This window comes from Homalodisca vitripennis, chromosome 3, assembly GCF_021130785.1.
Source record: "Homalodisca vitripennis isolate AUS2020 chromosome 3, UT_GWSS_2.1, whole genome shotgun sequence".
Lineage (NCBI taxonomy): Eukaryota > Metazoa > Arthropoda > Insecta > Hemiptera > Cicadellidae > Homalodisca > Homalodisca vitripennis.
Window position 1 is genome coordinate 114959394 of NC_060209.1, and position 20755 is coordinate 114980148.

Below are 20755 nucleotides of genomic sequence, written 5' to 3' on the forward strand. Positions count from 1 at the left end.
CATGCTCCTGAAGGAGTTTTCATCAGCCTAACTACGCTGCTGGTTACAGAATTCGACTGGGCGAGGAGAGAGTTCTATATATATGCTCCTGAAGGAGTTTTCATCAACTAAACTTACGCTGGTTACTGATTCGAACTGGCGAGGGAGGAGTTTTATATGCTCGCACCTGAAGGAGTTTTTCATCAAACCTAACATACGCTGGTTACAGATTTCGACTCGGCGAGGAGAGTTAAATATTATGCTCTCTAAAGTAGGTTCAATCAACCTAACTATGGGACAGCTGGTTTACAGATACGACAACTGGCGAGGAGAGTTAATATATTGCTCCTGAAGGGAGTGGTTTTTTCATCAGCCTAACTACGCTGGTTACGACAGATTTCGACTGGCGAGAGAGAGTTTTATATGCTCCCTAAAGGAAGTTTTTCATCCAACCTAACTACGCTGGGTTTAACAGATTCGACTGGCGAGGAGAGTTATATATGCTCCTAAAGGGGAAGTTTTCAATTCAACCTTAACTACGCTGGTTTACAGATTCGACTGGCGAGGAGAGTTCAATTTGCTCATGATAGGAGTTTTCATCAAACCTAAACTACGCTGGTTACTGATTCGACTGGCGAGGAGAGTTATATATGCTCCCTATAGGAGAGTTTTCATCAACCTAAATTCGCTGGTTACAGGGGGGGGGGGGATTCCGGACTGGCGGAGGAGAGTTATATTATTGCCTTCCATAAAGGAAGTTTTCATCAACGCTAACCTACGCTTGGTTACAGATTCGAACTGGCGAGGAGAGGTTATATAATGCTCCTAAAGGGACGTTTTCATCAACCTAACTACGGCTGGTTACCGATTCGAACTGGCGAGGAGCTAGTTTATATATGCTCCTGAAGGAGTTTTCATCAACCTAACTACGCTGGTTACAGATTCGACTGGCGAGGAGGAGGTTATATATTGCTTCCCTTAAGGAAGTTTTCATCAACCTAACTACGATGTGTTACAGAATTCGGACTGGCGGAGAAGAGTTTTTTATATGCTCCTGAAGGAGTTTTTCATCAGGCCTTAACTACGCTGGGTTACAGAGTCGAATGGCGAGGAGAGTTTATATATGGCTACTAAAGGAAGTTTTCATCAACCTAACTATCGCTGGTTAAAGATTCGACTGGCGAGGGAGAGGTTATATATGCTCCTATAAAGGAAGTTTTCATCAACCTAACTACCGCTGGTTACAGAATTCGACTTGGCGAGGAGAGTTATTATATGCTCCTAAAAGGAAGTTTTCATCATACCTAACTTAACTACGGTGGTTACAGATCTCGACTGGCGAGGAGAGTTTATATATGCTCCTGAAGGAGTTTTCATTCAACCCTAATCTTACGCTGGTTACCAGATTCGACTGGCGAGGAGAGGTTATATATGCCTCCCTACAGGAAGTTTTCATCAACCTAATCTAACGCTGGTTACAGATTCGACTGGCGAAAGAAGAGTTTTATATGCTGCCTGAAGGAGTTTTCATCAGCCTAATTACGTGGGTTAACAGATTCCGAATGGCGAGGTGAGTTATATATGGCTCCCTAAAGGATGTTTTCATCAACCTAACTACGATGGTTAAAGATTCCCACTTGTGGGTAAAGTAAATGAGGAAAAACATAAAAGGTAGAATTAACACCGTATCGCTCTATTGACATGCACTTTTTCTGTCAACTTACATTGTGGGGAACCTGGCTCGATATAGTAGAATATCGTATAATAGGCTAGTAAATTTAATGCTATACAGCCACCTTACTGACATGACTAGTAGTACGAATGATAGTTTACAATTTGTTTTCTCGTTTAGATGTTTGCTAATATAAAACTTTTAATTAACTTACACGTTTACTGCATATTTTTACTAATAGTGGCTTTGTACTGAATAAAAACTTTTTCATCCATTATAAGTGGTTACTGTTTTCCACTAAAAATATTTAATTTCTTTCCTATAATAAAAAGTAATCAAACAATAATATTCAATTAAAGGGCAATTAGTTAACTTTTAATTGATCAAATTGTCATAAACACAGACCCTCTCAGGCTTACTGAAACCTTGACTCAGTTCTAGGTTCGAGTCTTTTCCGGATTCACCAGGCGGAGACTCCTCATTTGCGTGGACCTGGTGAAGAAACGGCAGTGGCTGCAGTGTTGAAACTGGAACGGGAACTCGTTCAAGTTGACAAAAACTCAGTCCAAGAGCACACGCTATGACAGGAGAGCCGTAAACTAATTCACGTCGTGGTGTAACCTCTGCCATGAAGGTCACACCTACCGTAACACGTTACTTCCTAGTATGGGGATAGATGACATTGTTGGTAACACTCTGTGAATCAGAGATGACGCTATCGGTTTTAAAAGAATAACTATGATTGGTTGACTATATGATTGCACCAGGTCATTCTTTATTTGTTTCGACTTTGGGGCTTTAAATGACTGGAAACATCTACTCTGTAAGCTCAAAGAGTCAAAAGAATAGGCATGATTGTCCAGACCAGATCACATATAATATATTTATACTTATTATTTCATTGAAGTGAATCATATCGAATGCATAATCGTATGAGCTTCGATAAGAAACTGATACATAACACGAGGATGTACATTTAACTATAAAATGTAGCCTATAACAATCACTTGAAGCCTCCCACGGAGCCAAAAGCCCGACGTGCCAGTTATTGTTACCAGCAGTCGTTGACCGAATCTTGTTCGAAACAATACAGTCAGAGCTGGCGCCTGCTTCACCGCGCCCGGCCGGTCATTGTTGGCTTCTCTGGCCACTGCCCGGGATTGGCAACAATAGAAGATGAGGTTGAATCATCTTCGCCACTTTGTATCTGCACAATGGATAAAACATTAATCGGGTTCTGAAAATGAAAGAAAGAAAAAATTCACTCAAGGACCTTACAACGTTTTGCAAACTTCTACATTAAGACAAGTGTCAACAGCGAAAATGATGGATCGACTCGATTTATTAGGGAACCCAGCCTCGAGTGGCTTGGACAAGCAATGTATCACCAAAACTATCGTTTGTCAGGGATCTCGGTCGAAACCGAAAGAGCGATTGACAGAACGGAGCGGCGTGGGATCGATTGTGTTCGGTACAGGGTCCTGGTCGCTGGACATGTAGGCGAAGGTAACATTCCCTGCTGAGCTGTACGGAGAAGGGGATTTACTACACTCGGGCACAAAAAGGATCGGTCTACATTTATCTAGTTGACCAGTTTTTTACAAAAGTGCAGGATTACGAATCTTTTGGTTGGGTCCTGATTTTGTCAGTTTTGAAAAATAACTGTACCTTTGAATGAACATGTTTATTCTCGTTACTAGTTCATTACTGTAGTTCATACCCCCACAATCTATGGGGCATCCATCGTAGCCTCGTCTTCTAAAATATTAAGTCAGGCCATTGCTTCAATTATAACTTTCACGCAACATAAAAAAGTGTAGGCGTTTCAAACAGTTTCAGTTTTCATCCATTGAAACACTATAAGACTCGCCCCCATAAAATGTGATATAGAACACATCTAATACATATCTAGCAGTTAGTTAGTGACACTAAAGAGATCAGAATATAAAATTTGTGTTTATCACTATACATCGTCCTGAACGTTGAAGAGCAAAAATCCCATTTAACTGAATAGTAAATAAAGTGAATATTAGTAATTGTAAATTTTACTCTTATGTTAAACAACTGAAAGTCTCTCACGTTGTCGCAATCGGTAGCAATGAACTGGAAGCGATTCGTCTCGCTCGTTTCCACGTCCAGCCGCGCAGTCGCCTGTCGTGATCTTGGCCTCAATCGGACCCACTTTTCACAAATTTATTCCGGATATTGCGTGAATTGATGTTTGTTTGGCACGTGTTTCACGGTACCGACAGAACATATTTAAATTTAATTCGGCCTCACTTCCACTTCTAATTTTCATGCTTCCTAATAGCATACAAAACGTTATGTGTATTAGTAAAAGTTCGTAACAAATGTACGTCAATTAGAACAGAATAACAAGCTTCTGCAGATATGTAGAAATAACTATTTTCGATCATTTTGGCTGTTGCTCTTTTAGTTTATATTATTTTTGTTGTAAATCATTACAGCTATTTATTTGTAGCATTTAAAGGAAATTAGAATCGAAGATGCAAGGTGAGCATACTCCTCTATATCTTTCATGAATAAGGAATTTTTATATTCGAAACTTGAACATTTCACGCTCATTCATCCTTCCCGGTACTTAATTTTTTAAGGTTGAGATCGTTGGATCTCAACATCTTTGTGCTTCGAAACGGCGAGGCTGTGGCACTGAAGGAAGTCTACTGGTATTTCTCATGCTAAATATCGCGACATAAATTAAAAGTCCTTTCCACGGCTTTCACAATCCCTGTTTTGATGCCTGAAAGGCTGCGATTCTGACGAAAGTCATTCCTGATAGTTACGGCAACTTCGAGTTCGGAAGGGATTGAGAAGTGAATCTCTTGTGCTCAGAAATACCAGAGTAGATAATGAACTATTTACTAAGTAGAAAAATGACATTTCACGTATCGAAAGACAGTAGAGCTTTGGAAGAGACCAAATTGCTGGTCTCTACATCAACTGCTGGTGGACTTGATTCTCTGACACTGGATATTTGAATGTAATTTCTATGAGATTTTCTAACACTACATTGGAAGAACTTTGAGTAGTAACATCAATATCACTGTATAGTTCAAATACATTCAGATTGAATTTATCAAATCTTTCCTTTTTGAAACTTATACATTTGTAACTATTCCAAGAGTAATGTTTTCAAACGGACTACTGTTACCATTATTAATAGCAAGATTAAATAAATACAAATCCATTTTTTAAATTCCTGATTTGAATTTTAAATATCATTTTGCAGTTCTGCTTTTGATTGAATAAGTCAATTAAGGCCTTAGAAGTAGGTCAATTTTGGTGAGTGAAAGGGATGAAGAGCACGATTATCTAGAAGTGTGTGTTGGTGAAATTGATTAGGATAAAATTGAATGCTTTGTAGAGGGAATCTGAGGGAAACACCGAATGATTTTAAATAAGCTGTGGCATTATAGTAGGTAGCTCGAGTACAGAGATGACTGAGTCCTGAAATCAACGAGAAGTCGGACATGAAGAGATCCAAAACATGTTGGCGACGCAGAAGCTCAAAGCGAACTATACACATTTCTTTGACATCAGAGAGACAGACATCAGCCACATTCATTAAGGCTGTCTCTATCTGAGAAACTGAACGTAGATTCCAATAACATCTACATCTCATCATACTTTATCACTTGGTGCTCGATTTGGTTATCCTCGTGGAATCACTACGCGAGTTATTTACAGTAGTGATATGAATTTGTCCATGTGAAACAAGATGGCCACCAGAGCAGTGGCTAACCTTCGGGTCACGTGACAACCACCTTAGAATTTTACTCAGTCCATCCCAGAATGTATAGCATCTCATACCAGGTACTCTACATTTTGTGTACACCCGTCCCAAGTTGGGAGTTGGACAAATGGAAAAGGCTCAGTATTGTGGATACCAGAGCTTTCCTGTCAATCCTTTTCAACTATTTTGTATTCTTATTCGCCCTTTTGTGTTTATGTTGCAGGACATTGTTTTTATACAAGCAAGTGGTTGTTAATCTCAGGAGAGTTTATTCCGGAGTGTTACTTATACCTCTCAGGTGAAAATGCTATGGTTACAGCAAACACCGATGTGTCACTTATACAGGGTGACGCAAAAGTCACTGGACAGTTGGTGAAAACAAGACTAGATTTATTTGAAATTATTTTTTTATTACAAACAATACTTACAATTATTTTTTATATTCAAATTGTTTTCCGTCTTCATTAATACATCTTTGAAGTCTTTCTGGAATACTGTTACATACTCTACGGCATAGTGTGGGATCATTGTCCAAATCATAAAATGCGTCATGTATGTAGTCTTTCAGTTCGTCAATAATATGAGGCTTTCGAGAATAAACAGAGTCCTTGACTACTCTCCATAGGAAAAAATCCATTGGTGTGATATCTGGTGAACGTGGTAGGGGGCGTTGGTACCGCGTAATTCTGAAGCATATCCAAATATTTATCTCCTGTCACTGTCCCTTCAAAAAAATATGGTCCAAGTACGCCAAATGATGATATTGCCCCCCAAACACTCACACCAGGTTGATTCAGCTGTTGCTCTAACAAAAATACTTTGATTGTCAGTATACCAATTAGTACAGTTATGTCTGTTAACTTGTCCGCTTAACTTAAAATTGGCCTCGTCAGACCAAATAATGTTATTAGAAAGGTTAGGATCATGTTTTTGTTGGTTAAGCATCAATCCACAAAACTGAAGTCGTCGATCTAGATCATCTTCAAGTAACCCATGTAATAAACGTGGAATGTAAGATTTATAATTCTGTTTGTGTAACATTCTTTGCACTGACCTTCGTGATAAATCCAGCTCAGATGCTAATCGTCTGGTCGATTTTCGAGGACTTTTGGTTACAGCTAAACATACCCGCAATCAATTGTCATCAGTTGAGACTGTTGTTGGGCGGCCAGACCTTGGTGCATCCATAACAGATCCATGTTGTTCAAATCTATCTCGTATGTCGTACACTGTTTGTCTTGACGGTGGTTTTGATCTAAAGTGTATTCCCCATTCATTAATAACTGCAGTAGCACCACTTTTATAAACTGTTTTTATCGCGAAAATCCTTTTTTCTTTCATTAACATTATGACTAATGTTTAAGAAAAATTCTACTAGACTGTATTGGACAACCCTAGAATATCCAAGATAGGCACATCTCTCCTGCAAATTTCGAGATATTAGGATATAAGGATGCATCGGTAGATCTTGTCCACTGCGAAGGATGACTGTTGGAGTGGGAGGAGCTACCGTGGTGATAAAGCTTGTTGCTAGCCTATAGAATTAGCGAATAGTGGATGCGGCTGAGACCCAGGTAGTTTAACACCAACACACATGCAGCCTTACACACACAAGTGCAGGAGATTAGACCGCTCGTTTTTCTGCCCCGCTAGATATAAAGTGTATTCTCTCAATCAAAAAATTATATTTTATTTGTAATTTTATCCTGAAGTGATTAGTACATAAAAATTGTAAACATCATTCAAAACATGATATCAAACAACGTATAATATACTTAGATTGTCACAGAGTTTAGCTTGGCCATGAGTAAAAGACGTTACTGAAGAACCCAGGACGGAAAACGGCAAGTGTCTGGCTGGCTCCATCCCTCTGCGCTCGTGAGTATAGGGTTGTGTGTGTGGGAGGCGACTATTAACTATTGTGTGTGTGGCCCTTCAGCCGCATGCTTTAATTGTTAATACCATAAACATGATGCATCATCTTCCCTGGGCACATTGTTAGAGCAGCTAGAATATAGCTAGCCCCATTCTTCCAAGGTAACATGACTGAGATATATAAAGGCTTCCATCATTCCTCCTGGGATCTCGACTCTCTACTAACAACCTTATCCATCCTGAAACTCATATCATTCCAAAAACAAAGAAAAAAGTCCTTTTAGCCTAGTGCAATGAGAAGTTTTTCTACTTGTATCTAGTGAAAAAGTTATAGTTAACACTCTATTCTTGAAGTCTGTGATCATGAACATAAGTATGAGGTTGCTCTCAAGTTCATTTATTGTACGGTTGAATATTAAACTCAAGGTCGAGTGACGACCTTCACGGTGAGCAGCGGTGACAATGGAAGCTCACTTTCGTCTGCAGTTGTGGAAGTGGTGCAACTGATAATAATTGGAGACAGTGACAGTGACAGGCGCAGCGCAGTTACTCGGAACTGTCCGATATTGCGATACGGCGTACCTGCTCCGGCTGAGTAACTTGCTAATTAATGAGACGTTTCCTAATAAACTTACAATGTATAACTTATGTTATACCCGCAACATTCATAATATAGTATATATATTTATATACGAGTATATTATCGTGTAACGCATTTATATTACTTATATGGCATTACGTAGAATAAAACACGACGTCGCACATTATAATTCAAAATTACAGTTATGAAATTGATATAAGATTTGTCGCTATATGTAAAAGTAAGGAAGTAATATTTGGGAATAGCATATACAGTGCAGAAGTAATGTTAATTTACCTCAACACTGCAACAATGTAGTCAGAAGGACATGAGATATCCGAGCCAGCAACGTAGATGTCTGAAAATTCATTGGAATTGGAATTGTGGTATTTTCACATAGTAAATTACACTTCCATTTGCGTACATGTAACAAAGATTCTATTAAAGCTTCGCTATATCAAATAAAATCGAAGGTAAAATGGTTTTAAGAATAAAACCTACGAGCCTAATATGCCATACATTCAACAATTTATAATTTATTTTGAAGATCATCTTCTTTTATAATTTTTAAGTAATCCATTGCAAGACATCATTTAAAAAAATAGAAGAAAGGAAATAGAAAAAAATCAAAGGAGTGATAGAAACCTTATTAAATAAGTAAAATTTTGGTAATAACTTTGTAAAAATACTGTTTTCATTAGTGTAATCTAATCTTTATGTTTTCTTAACTGTAATTGTTTTTCCATTCCAACAATTATAATGAAAACTACATAACATACCTTTTGTCATCCAATATGATCCAATGCTAAAATCTGATACAGTTTTTGCTACCTGCGACTGTACGCGTATCTTACACAGAAATGTATAACAAGTGTTTCGTTGTCGGTTGTTTACAGTTAGTAAATAGTTCAACTACATAAATTAAGTGGGTTTAACATCAAAGCGCACAGGCGTTGTTAGTAATGAGTTGTACAATTTTGATTTGATCAAATGCGTAACAAACTATTTTGAATGTTGAGTTTAGCTCCAATTCACCTTCCTCTTTAATGCAACTTCTGAATTGATGGAGCTACACTATATTTTATATGTTTCATCTTGGTGCCTCTGATATCGAAAAGATGTGAATTGTTTGTTTTCAGTTTCATTTTCGTCGGCTCTTTTTCGAACTCTTCAGACGAACATGGCTTAAATTCAAGGAGTCAAGTCTGTTAACACTGCATCAAGAGGAAGGTAAAGTCTAGGTAAACTCAATATTAATATTAAATAAACAATTCCCACCATGTCGGTACGTTGTGGGTAGAAAATATTTGTGATGTGAATAACCGTTTTATTAAATATTATTATTGTTACGAGAGTTTGTAAGTACATATGTATACTCTCTATTTTTACATTCTCCCCAGTAAAAGTTACAATTCAGAAATCTAGAATACATCTGTATTAAAATTTGCAACCCTAAAAATTATATGTTCTCAGCACGGAACTCAACATGTTAAGTTAATACTAAATTTCTGATAAATATGTATATTTTCCCTCACACGTATTATACTTAGAGTGGCTATCTTAATTTCATAAATATTGAGCAACCAAATAAGAACAGGTAAGAATAAGAAGAAAACAATCGTCCATATGAAATGACTGTCAAATACGCACTAAATAAGTTAACTTTATGAACCGAAAAATTTCTACCTGTTACATATTAAATCATAACGTAACTATTGAAAAGTTTCCGGTTTAACTGACAACCAATTTGCTTTGTTAGAACTAACATGTCGAAGGACGCCTAACAAGAATGCCGCGGATCAGCTAGCTCGTACAAAGCGACATTGGAAGGCCACAGTCGATGGTTGAGCCCAGTCACTGTTTTCAGTGAACCGGAATTTATGTCACATTCTAGCTCAAGGTATCGTGTTTCTATGGTTGAGTAACACGACTTTAATGTCTTTAAAATAACTAGAAAAGGTCCCATGTCCAGAATCAGTCAGCATTTTATGCTCAAAAACATTTTTCTGTGATAAATTCTTTATGTACGTATTAAATTTTATACATTTTTCAAATATATTGGTCTAGGAATTACTGCTTGAGGTGGCGGTTTTGGGCTTTGAATATATTTTTACATTAAATTAATAGCCCTTTAAGATAACTTTGCTCAATACAGAGAGAGCAGAAATAATACTTTTGATCATTACAGGTGAAATTACAGACATCTAAAGTAGGAAATGTCGGTAATTTTGGTAACTATGGCAAAATAAAAATACCTGAACATAAAAATGTGCATAGGTTATAGCTATAAAGAATGATTACGTTAAGAACAAATATTTAAAACACGTAATTTATCTAAGTTGTATTAATTACAAAATACGTTTCCTTAAGTCATTAATTAATTTAAAAAATACTCTTTGAATCTATAACTCGCGTGCAAAATCTTAAGATTTCACATTTATATCTTTAGCTGTTTTAACTTAGGCTTGATAAAACATTGCCTAGATGTCCTACTTTGAATACCTGCAATTTCTTGATTCATGAAAAGTTAAATACAACAGGTTGCAATAAAACTAAAACAATTATAAATGAAGTCCTTCCAATAGATTAAAAAAAAGATTTGATCTGTAGTGCAAATACTTGAATTGATCATACAATTCACTTAGATTTAATTGTGTTCCCATTTGATTTTGTTATTGCACCTTATCAGCATTCAAACCCATCAATTGTACCATCTCGACGTAATGCATGGCTTTTCTGTAGTATTAGCAAGTATTATAATGCTCTTACTTGACTGGAATACACTGTCTTTTATAGACATACTGCTGTCGATACACTGTTCGCAATAGGTGAATAAAGTAACATAAAGAACATATCCTTGTCTAAAAAGTTAGAGCGAAAACATTGTACTATATCCCAAGTTAAAAGTGAAATGATGTTATTTACGTTCCAACTATTAAAGAGCCAAAAATAGGGTAGAACGTACAATTTTAAAATAATCCACGTAAATTATTGGTTTAACAACTAGCATTGAGGCTCTGAGAAGGCACTGTCAAGGAAAACATAATGTCATGGTGATATGCAATAGGTCGTCAATAATAATCTATCATTTGCAGCGTGTCAAGTAATTTTAAAACATGTTACATATGAGATGAAAATAAAAATTATTTATATTACCAGTGCTCCTGTGAGTATCTTAATTAATTAAAATTGATTATTAATATAAGTTTAAATGAATATGTGATAATAAATAGTAAAAACAATCATCTGCAAACCTTATTCAAGTGGAAAAGTGTGATCGTAATAAATTTAATGAGCCAGAGAAGACAATAACCAAACTGCTTGTTGGCTCTGCATAAATCTTGGAAATTTGTTTCAATGTTCTGTCCTAATTTTAACTTTCGTAATGATCGTAGTAAAAACCGTTGATCTTTCGAAATGTAAACTGGTTGACTTTTTAATCCTAAAATTAATACAGGTCCTTTGACTAAGAGAAACCTATGTAACAATTTCAAATCTCTAAAGACAGTTCTATCATGATCTATGGTATAGGAAGATGGATGGACTGTCAGACAGACCTATGGACTGCCCTTTGGGTTTTGATCCCAAAACCAATACGGCTTATCCTTGAACCAAGTTTTATGTTCCCAGGACATTGCTATAAGTGTTGTCACACAGACGGTCAGACGGTTTGCCCTTTGAACTTTTAGCCTAAACATGAACAAGCGTCTTCCTTGCTTAAACCAAGAGGAATATATGTACCAAGTTTCAAGTCTCTAGGATTTATATATTAAGAGTTATCGGGCGTTATAGACAACACGATATTAATGAGGTCCATTCGGGTTTACAATAACTTTACTAGAAATAGAAAACGGACAAGCAGAATCGAAGTAAGATTGCTGATCCAAACCAACAACTCCTGAGCACCCGCAAAAGGTTTTTTTTTATACAGGCGAGGGCTATCCTTCTCCTAGATACAGCTTTGAGAACTGATACGCTAGCTCTTAACTATGTGCGTCGTACATGGATAATCTCTCGAGGAGAATGTAAAACATTTCTCGTTACAAATAGGGTTTTCTTCTACTTTACTACTTTATAAACAGTTTTAATATCAATATATACTGAAGATGCCCTTTGGAATCCACCAGTTGGGAAGGAGATTATTTCTGATCTGGGCACCGCCTATAACGGCGCCCGTGACTGAACAAGCCTTGCACCAGTGTATCCTATCAGCTATATGAGTCTAATTAGGTCGTTTTTGTATCGTATAGCTTTATCATATTAAACACTATAAGAAATATTTTCGTATTTCTACTAATTGTTAAACAATCGAATAATTCGTTATGTTGAATTTTGTTTATTAAGCGTAGAGTGTACGACAACCACACAGAAATATCAAGAATCAGTGCGAGCACAAGAAGTAAAATACGTCTGTATAAGGTTTATTTTCAGTCTCTAACGTAGTACTGGCGGGTCACGAATTTAGCAGTGTCACGTGGTTTCCAGATCACGTGACGAGCCTCGGTGAGCGGAGCTCAACGTTTGAAGTGGCAGACGGTTGCAGATTTCTCACGCGGCTCATAAATCAAGACTATCCGTCATCGCAGCTTGTTTTACCTTGTTGTAGCTGTTTTGGGGGCGATGCCCAGAGAATTAGTTTTGTGGCTGAGAATCAGCGGGCCAATTCTTTGACTATTACCGACAACCTTTTCTTATTTGGAATAGTGCTTCAACGTGGAAGCAGACGGTGACTTACCTTACATCCAGCAAGTGCAGGTATTTGTCTCTTTTCTTAGTATAGTTAGAGAGACCAAGATCACATTCACCTTGGTGTAAGATGGGCTTATAAGATAATTTTCTGCTTCTAGGGAATTATTTTAACACGGTATGGAATTCAAAATTGAATCGGGACCGACGAGATGTGAATTCGATAACGAATTTGAATAATTTATTATTCATTCATAAGCGCTCATTTCTCATTCTTCAGGTTTACTTTAGTGCGTTGAAAAGGTAAGGTTTCACAGTTTTGCAACAATTAAAAGTTAAAATCGATTGTAAGTGTTTAGTTTGGCAATGGAAGGAAGTGTTTATGGAACATGGAACAATGCTACAGTGATCGATGGTGGACTATTCTTGGATCATAAAGTATAAGTACCCCAGTTTTAACGTTAACCACAAACTAAATAAAGTTACAAATACGGCATTTTCGTTAAAATGTAGCTTGTTTATTTCTGCGTTTAGTGGTAAAAAATAAATTATTTACAAACAACCACTTCCAGTTTTTATCTCTGTAAGAACGAGAAAGGGTTCCGATTTTTGGCGCTTTTCATAAATTGTAACTTTGAACATTCATAACTCGGAACTTTTGATCCGATTGGGACCATTAAGAATAGAACATACATGCAAGAATACTGTTTTTACGAAATTTTAGGATTTTAGAACAATATTAAAAGAAGTTATTATTTAAATTACCATTTAAATTCATTCTTGACGGGTGATTCCGAAACATTCGTCATTGGTAATAGCTCCTAAAGCTATTATCCTAGCTCAATATTTAAACGAGTAATTGTTACACATATTTAATTGAGCACGTTTTGTTAATTTACCGCTGCCTGCGCCTGCTCGTTTGAACGCGCAAATCGCTAGACTGCCCTGGGCGGTGTTACCTCAACGCAGCAGTCTGGCGGCGGCCTGTGGTGGAATGACTTTTTTTCAGTAGTTTGGAAATAGATCGAGGAATTAGAATGGTAATAACCTGATATTATGATTCTAGAATAATAATCATCAATGTCATAAACTTATATGATGTCATAACAAAAATCTTCATTATTCTATGTATATTTTGTAAATAATAATCGCACCAGTGGTATAAAAACGAAGGAAATTTGTAGGAAAATTATAGCGAAAGTCTTGTGTTTTTGTTTGATATACAGGGTGTAAGTTAAGTCCTGATAAGCCTGGTGAAAAAGGGGGTGAATTTTTCTTACCTCCAAAAATTCAAAAAGTAATTTAAGAAGTATGGTAAAGGTTGTACATTGTTATTTCAATCCTTTTGGAATTTATCCAGGAGTATCAGGACTTAATTTATATCCTTAGATGTAAGAGGTTGTTTGCCCATAAATTTTGATAGCATCATAGTAGAGATGTTTTGTTCATGTCATTGTGTTTATTTTGAATTTATCTTTCAAATACATGTCACAAAATAGGGAGTGCAATTTGAAAATTAAGGTGACCCCCCTATATCCCCTTTGAAAAAGGGGGTTAAGTATTTTTAGACATCAAAAAGTCCAAAAGAGTATTTTAATAAGTATGGTGAAGATTTTACATCGATATCTCAATCCATTTGGAATACATCCAGGCATATCAGGACTTAATTTACACACTGTGTATATTTCATTTATAGATATAGAACTGTGGTGAAAATATGTTCAATGTGGTTATATCTTTTATGGGGAAACACTTAAATAATTTACGCTATATGTATGAATATACAGGAGGCTCGTAAACACTTGAGGAATAAACATTTTGAAACATATTATAAAATTTAAATTAAAAACAGGAAATGTACTTTTCTTTTACCACGAAGCCTGTGCTTTTTTACGTCAATACTGAGTAATTTAGAGTATATAACTAACAATAGTAATACAAACATCAACGTATGAATGTTTCCAAATATATAGCCGGTTATGAAGGAAATGTAAATCTGAAATTTGTTCTACTTTTTTAGTCTACGGTTAGTTTTGATAGTATAAATGAATTATATTAATTTAAGATGAATTAACGGCAATCTATATAATGCACATAATTAATATAAAATTTTGTGTATATCATACGCTATAAATATTCAAAATATAGAATAATATTTCGTGTTCACAGCTGTTCTATCTGATACAGTTAGATGGATAATTTATTTTAGGATTTATACCTACTGATGGTCTGGGATATGAAGTGCTATGACACTATATTTATCATATACCATGGAAGAATATAATGTCTTAGTCAATTGAATTTAACGTTATATGTTCTTTTGTACATTTTAATAGGATTCATTCAACAGTAGAACTAACCCTTCGGATCATGATATACATTATGTTAGGATTCGCTGATCAGAAATTGCCGGCAATATTCTTGCAGGCGATTTTACCATTTATAACATTTTTACCAACTATAACAAGAAATTGTCATTAGGCAATAGAAGTATACATAGTCTACCTGAATCCGTTTTAAAATTAACCAAATAACATTATTTATTTTGAGTTGATAATATGGATACTTATTTTCAAAACTTGTGTTATAGAGATAAAATGTTAAATGATTTAACAAAATAGAAAATGAAATATTTATACAGCAAACAAGCATTTATGAATAAGAATAGGTTTATTCAAGAAATACATTTCAAATTTTTATTTTTTATATGCCGATCATATTTAAATTAGTATATTATGCATCGAAACACTGAAACCTGTGAGTTGGTCACTGGTATGTTTTCCCCTCATAATTATTAAATTAATTAATTATCCGGTTGTGAATAGTAGGCTATGTTGTTTTTCTGTGTGCGCATTTGAGATTTCTGTATAAATGAAATCAATGAGATTTCTTGATTGTTAATATGTAACTTGCGGTAATATTTACGTGTAACACTGAGTTTAAAATAGTTTAGAGCAGGTCCTTTATATGTAGTTCAAACATAAGTTCTTTTCAAATTGAGTTAAATATGGCTACACAAGAGCACTCGTAAATAAAAGCTACTGAATTTCGTTGTTCATCTGTTGACAGTTACACACTTAAGTTTCAGCCATTTTGGACGCGCAGTTTTTATATAACAGTCATTTAAGTCAGTTTGTTTTGTAAAAATAGACACAATTGAGTATCGAGCTATCATTAAATAATTATTTTTGAAAGGCAATAAGCCTTCGCAAATCAAAGATGAGTTGGATTCTGTGTATGGGGACTCTGCACCATCATTTACCACAGAGATTTTGGACTGCTGAATTTAAACGTGGCCGTAAGGCGTTTGGGAGACGATGAGTTTTTGAGACATCCAAAAACTACAATTACCGACGAAAACATCGCCAAAGGTCATCAAATGGTGCTGGACGACCGCCGAATTAAGTAAAAGAGACAACAGAGGTTATAAAAATGTCAAAAGAACGCGTTTGTCACATATTCAGTTAACATTTAGGCATGAGAAAGCTATCCCGCACGTTGGGTGTCGCGTTTGCTCACGTTAGACCAAATACGTGTTAAACTTTCCTCCGCTCTTTTGGTGCAATTTAGGCAAAATAAATCCGAGTTTTGGAGCACGATTAATTACTGTAGATAAAACCTTGATACACTGTTATAGGCCTGAAACAAAAATACGGTCCAAACAGTGCACTGCAAAACGGAACCGCCTCCAAGAAAAGCAAAATCTGTTTCTTTCGGCTGGAAAAGTGATGGTGACTGTTATTTAATCGATTATCTTCAAAATTGAAAAATAATTACAGTAGCATACTATGCATAATTTCTTGACAAGGCAGAACTTGCGGGAAAATGGTCACATTCGCAGAAAAATAAAATCCTGTTTTACGCAAACCTCACACTTAAGCGGTTGCCATAGTGAAAATCCATGAATTACGGTTTGAACTGCTTGACCTTACTCGCCAGATCTAGCCCCCAACGACTTCTTTTTGTTCCTTCATTTAAAAATTTGTGCTCGAAGGATACATATTTTCGTCAGATGAAGAGGCAACTACCCTCGTGAACAATAATTATTTTGCAGAAAACAATGCGAGTACTATTTGGACGGGTCACAAAGATGGAAAAATCGTGTAGAGTTACAAGAAAACTATGCTGGAAAATATAAAAAAGTGTCAGAAAAAATATCTTGCATATTCTATAACTACCAATTTGATAGATGTCATGTATGTGTATGGGATCATGCAATATAACTTGGCTTGTAAACACGATAACCTTTGTTATTTGTTTTAAACGTAACTCACCACAGACATGATAGCTACATATATATGTCTTGCGATAAGTCCATCAGCCAATATCTGGAATTAATAATAATAATAATTAATTAATATTTGCTCGTGCGCACTTAGTACTGTCACAACATTGTCATACAATGGGGGTTTTAAACGTGTACTTTGGAACAACTTTTATGCTTATATATTTTTGTACAATTTATAAGATTTCAAGGTGGCAGCATATTGTAAATAGTTACATTTCAGGTATTTTGCATAATAGAGAAAATGTAAAACAGAGTTAGAATTCTGAGATCATTAACAACCACTGTTGTTTCTTCGAATGTTTGATAACTCAGAAACGGAAACGGGGTAAACCTCTAAAAAGAAGCACAAAAACGTATTAATGATATTTGAAGGTCAAAAGTTCACATTTGTTTACTACAAAAATGTAAGTATTTAGAAATAGTAAAGATTTTCTGGATTTGTTTCCTTAGTTACCCTTCTTAATAAACCATGCATGTTTAATCTTTCTTATGATAAACCGTGTGTGTGTTTTTTTTACTTCATAATTGTAATTGTTTGCTTAGTATTATAGTTTGTCCATGTTATTTATCTGCCGTTCTAGTATTTAATTTAATGATATAGTTCTAAAAATATTTATTCTCATGTTTAAAAATAGTGGTCTTCAAACACAACAACAAACACTCTAGCGGAACTGAAGTACAAGCAAACATTATTTTGGAAAATTAACATAAACAAAATAAATACAGCCCAAACGTATATACGGAGGAAATGCACATTTTCATGTTAGCTGTCCTCACCCAATTATACAGGTTTAATCAATTCATGCTTCTCTATACGAATGAAGTTTAAATCCTCAGAGGGTTATGCAACAATATAGCGAGACTGTACAGGATTTATATGATGCACTACTAAAATAAAAATACAATTAATCGTGAATCTCTAAGAATCACTTCGCTTGACATGCAATGCAAGCAAATTTAATTATTTTTTAGGTAAAAATTTAATAAAACATGAAAAAAATAACATTGTCAATATCAAAAGTTATTTATTATTCATATCTCAGAAAACACCAGACCGTTTGAAAACGCGTATCATTTGTAATAACTCTAGACGTTTAGATCTTACAGACTCCTCTCTAAGCTAAAAACTGCCGTAAAATTTGTTGGTTCACTACCTTATCCCACAACTAGGTGTGTTGAATTTTCAACCGGAACGATGTCCTGTTGTCATGTACGGTGAGGAATTAAAATACATTCATAAATACTTTCATTTCCCCAAACCGTAGGCTATATACATTATTGAACTGATAAGAAGTAGAGAAAAAACAATAAAAACCTGTCAAGGCGCAAAATAAATGAATTAAGACAAAATTGATGACTTCTATTGAATCTAGAATAATCAAAATCATTGACCACATTATCAGTCACAATAATTTCATTACAAACATCTTTGAAGGTAGGATATCAAGATAAGGCATGTATAGGAAATTTAACGTTCAGGGCATAATCGAACAGGTGAAATGTGGATTTTATGGGGACTGGAGAACTTGGCTGGGCTGCGAGCTGTGGATAAACTGAAATGGTTCAATCTTTTGACATTGGTGTTAAAAGACGAAGCGTATCCTGATCGAAAACTAATGAATATTCCATGTCTGCTTGCTCTCATAAAAAGAAAGACCTATTCTTAAATGCTAATCATTACAGTCAAAACAAAGATAAATGGAACTTTAAAAGGGACATAGATCCTATCGAAACAACATATAAAAGTCCATTGCTTTGTAACGTAACTTATTTGTTTGTTGTAGACATACGCGTATCTACATTAAGACAAACATCGGTTAATAATTAAGAACGAATTTACTGCGTTTTTGAAACATTCTTACATACATTTGTGCTACAGTTAAAAAACGAACGTTTAATATAGAGTAGTTTTATCCATACATATGTGAAACAGATTATAATATTTACCAACCCATGATATATATGCTAAACTTTAAAACTTAGTTTTACATTGAATTGAAGAGCAATTTTATGACTTGTGATGGAATGAGGTAAAGGAGGAGATTAAACATATACATATAGCGAACGTAACTCCATATTTTACAGGAATTTATTCATTTTCACTTTGGTAAACAACAGTCGGTTCACTAAAGGTTTTACTACACATACATACATAAACATTGTTGCACACAGGCACATGCATGCAAGCACACACAGACACATACACACTTGTATGAAATACTATATACATAAAACATATTGTAAGGCAATATTGTGTACCATATCATGTTATAATATGTCATATATTAAGATGATGCTACATAATGATGATATATGAGATTTAAAATTGTTTCATCACACCAGTGAAGTGGAAAAGAATAAACTAGCCAGTAACTATAATAAGTAGCTTATAAGATTAAATATTACTTTAGTAAATGAATAATAATGTATTTGACTTAGACTATGTGCTATTGTTAATAATACATTATGTAAAGAAAATACATGAGAGAAAACACGAAGGGATGCTTGTACATATTTACAAAAAAAATTGTGCTAATACATTTTGAAACCAACTTTGTCTTTAAAGAATTTCAACAAGGCACGTAAATTTAATTCCTAGAAAATAAAAAATCTAAATTATTTCTTATTACATACCAAATAAAAAACACATTTCAATTAAAAATGGTGCAAATATGTTATAAGTTTTCAAAATCTTTAAATTTCAAATTTATTGTCAAAGTGTAAGACGTAAATTAGACAATATGGACAACTTTTGAATTGAAGCCAATTCAACAATCACACTATAGTATAAAGTAACTGATTATATAATAATTATTCATCAGACATCAAATATTTATTATAGGTAATGACAAACAAACGCAATATTTTATGTATACAGGTTAAAAGTGTAAGTATATCTACAGTAATATACTGTAGTTTAGTGAAGAGGAGAACAACTGAAACGATATTTTAGGATGAGAATGCCATAAAATACGATTTAAAGAACACTGTGGTGTGTGGGACCTGTTGTGGTCCTGAGGGCCGGATGACACCGGACGATGATCAGTAGCTGTGCTCGTAGTCGTGCTCCGGTGTGTGGTACGCGTGCGTGTTGTGGCCGGAGCGTGTCACCACGGCGTTAAACCCGTTGTGCTTGTCTGCCGTGTACTCCACTGTGCGTACACTGCCGTCCGGTTCGACCAGAGAGTACTTGCCTTTCACTACGTCACCGTCCCTTGTCTCGTGGGCACTCTTCACGTCTCCTGTGTGCTCGTCGTGCACCCCGTACTTGAAACTGTACTTAGGATGTGCCTAAACAAAGTTTAACCATTTAACTTTAATGTAAAATTAGTCTAATCGTGTTTACTCGAAAAGCAATTTTGTATTCAATTAAATGTCCTTACTGTAACATCTTGACACTCTAAACTGGCTTAAAACATTCAGAAAAATGATTTATTGACACAAAGGTTTTGTAAATAATTAAAACTTTGTATGAATAATCTAATGGTTTAAAAATTTAAACACAACGATGTGGTATAATAATTAAGTGTATTAAGCGTAATTACTACGTAGGTATATTCTTCTGTGATATATATATGTTCACTGTAAGATACAGCTTAAATCCCGTTGATTTAAGATTTCAAGTATGAAAGACCCATCTAGAGTTTTATACTTTGATTTGTCTTTAAAGTACTGATGGGTTCTAATCACAGTGAAATATCCTATTCATATGCTTGTTTTTTATTGTTCCGTTGTAGAATATCAAGGTATTAAAAGTCGTTAATTTACTCTAACAAGAACTGTTCGCTCATTTTCCGAATACATAAAAACGTCGACTCTACTTAGTTGTTACTCGCAATTTTAATGGTCTAGTTAACGTTCCGTGAGAGCTCTGCAACAGTTTTACACCGCAATTACAGATGGCAGATATGAGGTGTAGCG

General features: G+C 35.2%; 1 protein-coding gene across 1 annotated transcript in view; it reads right to left on the reverse strand.

Annotated features, from left to right (window-relative positions):
* Positions 1-20755, reverse strand: part of LOC124358325 — a 77751-nt gene that overhangs the window by 14606 nt on the left and 42390 nt on the right. Inside the window, exons 3-4 of the mRNA XM_046810624.1 lie at positions 19879-20125; positions 2057-2292 (exon numbers count right to left, since the gene is read on the reverse strand). Coding sequence (XP_046666580.1) covers positions 2057-2292; positions 19879-20125 — 483 coding nt within the window. The remainder of the gene's footprint in view (positions 1-2056; positions 2293-19878; positions 20126-20755) is intronic.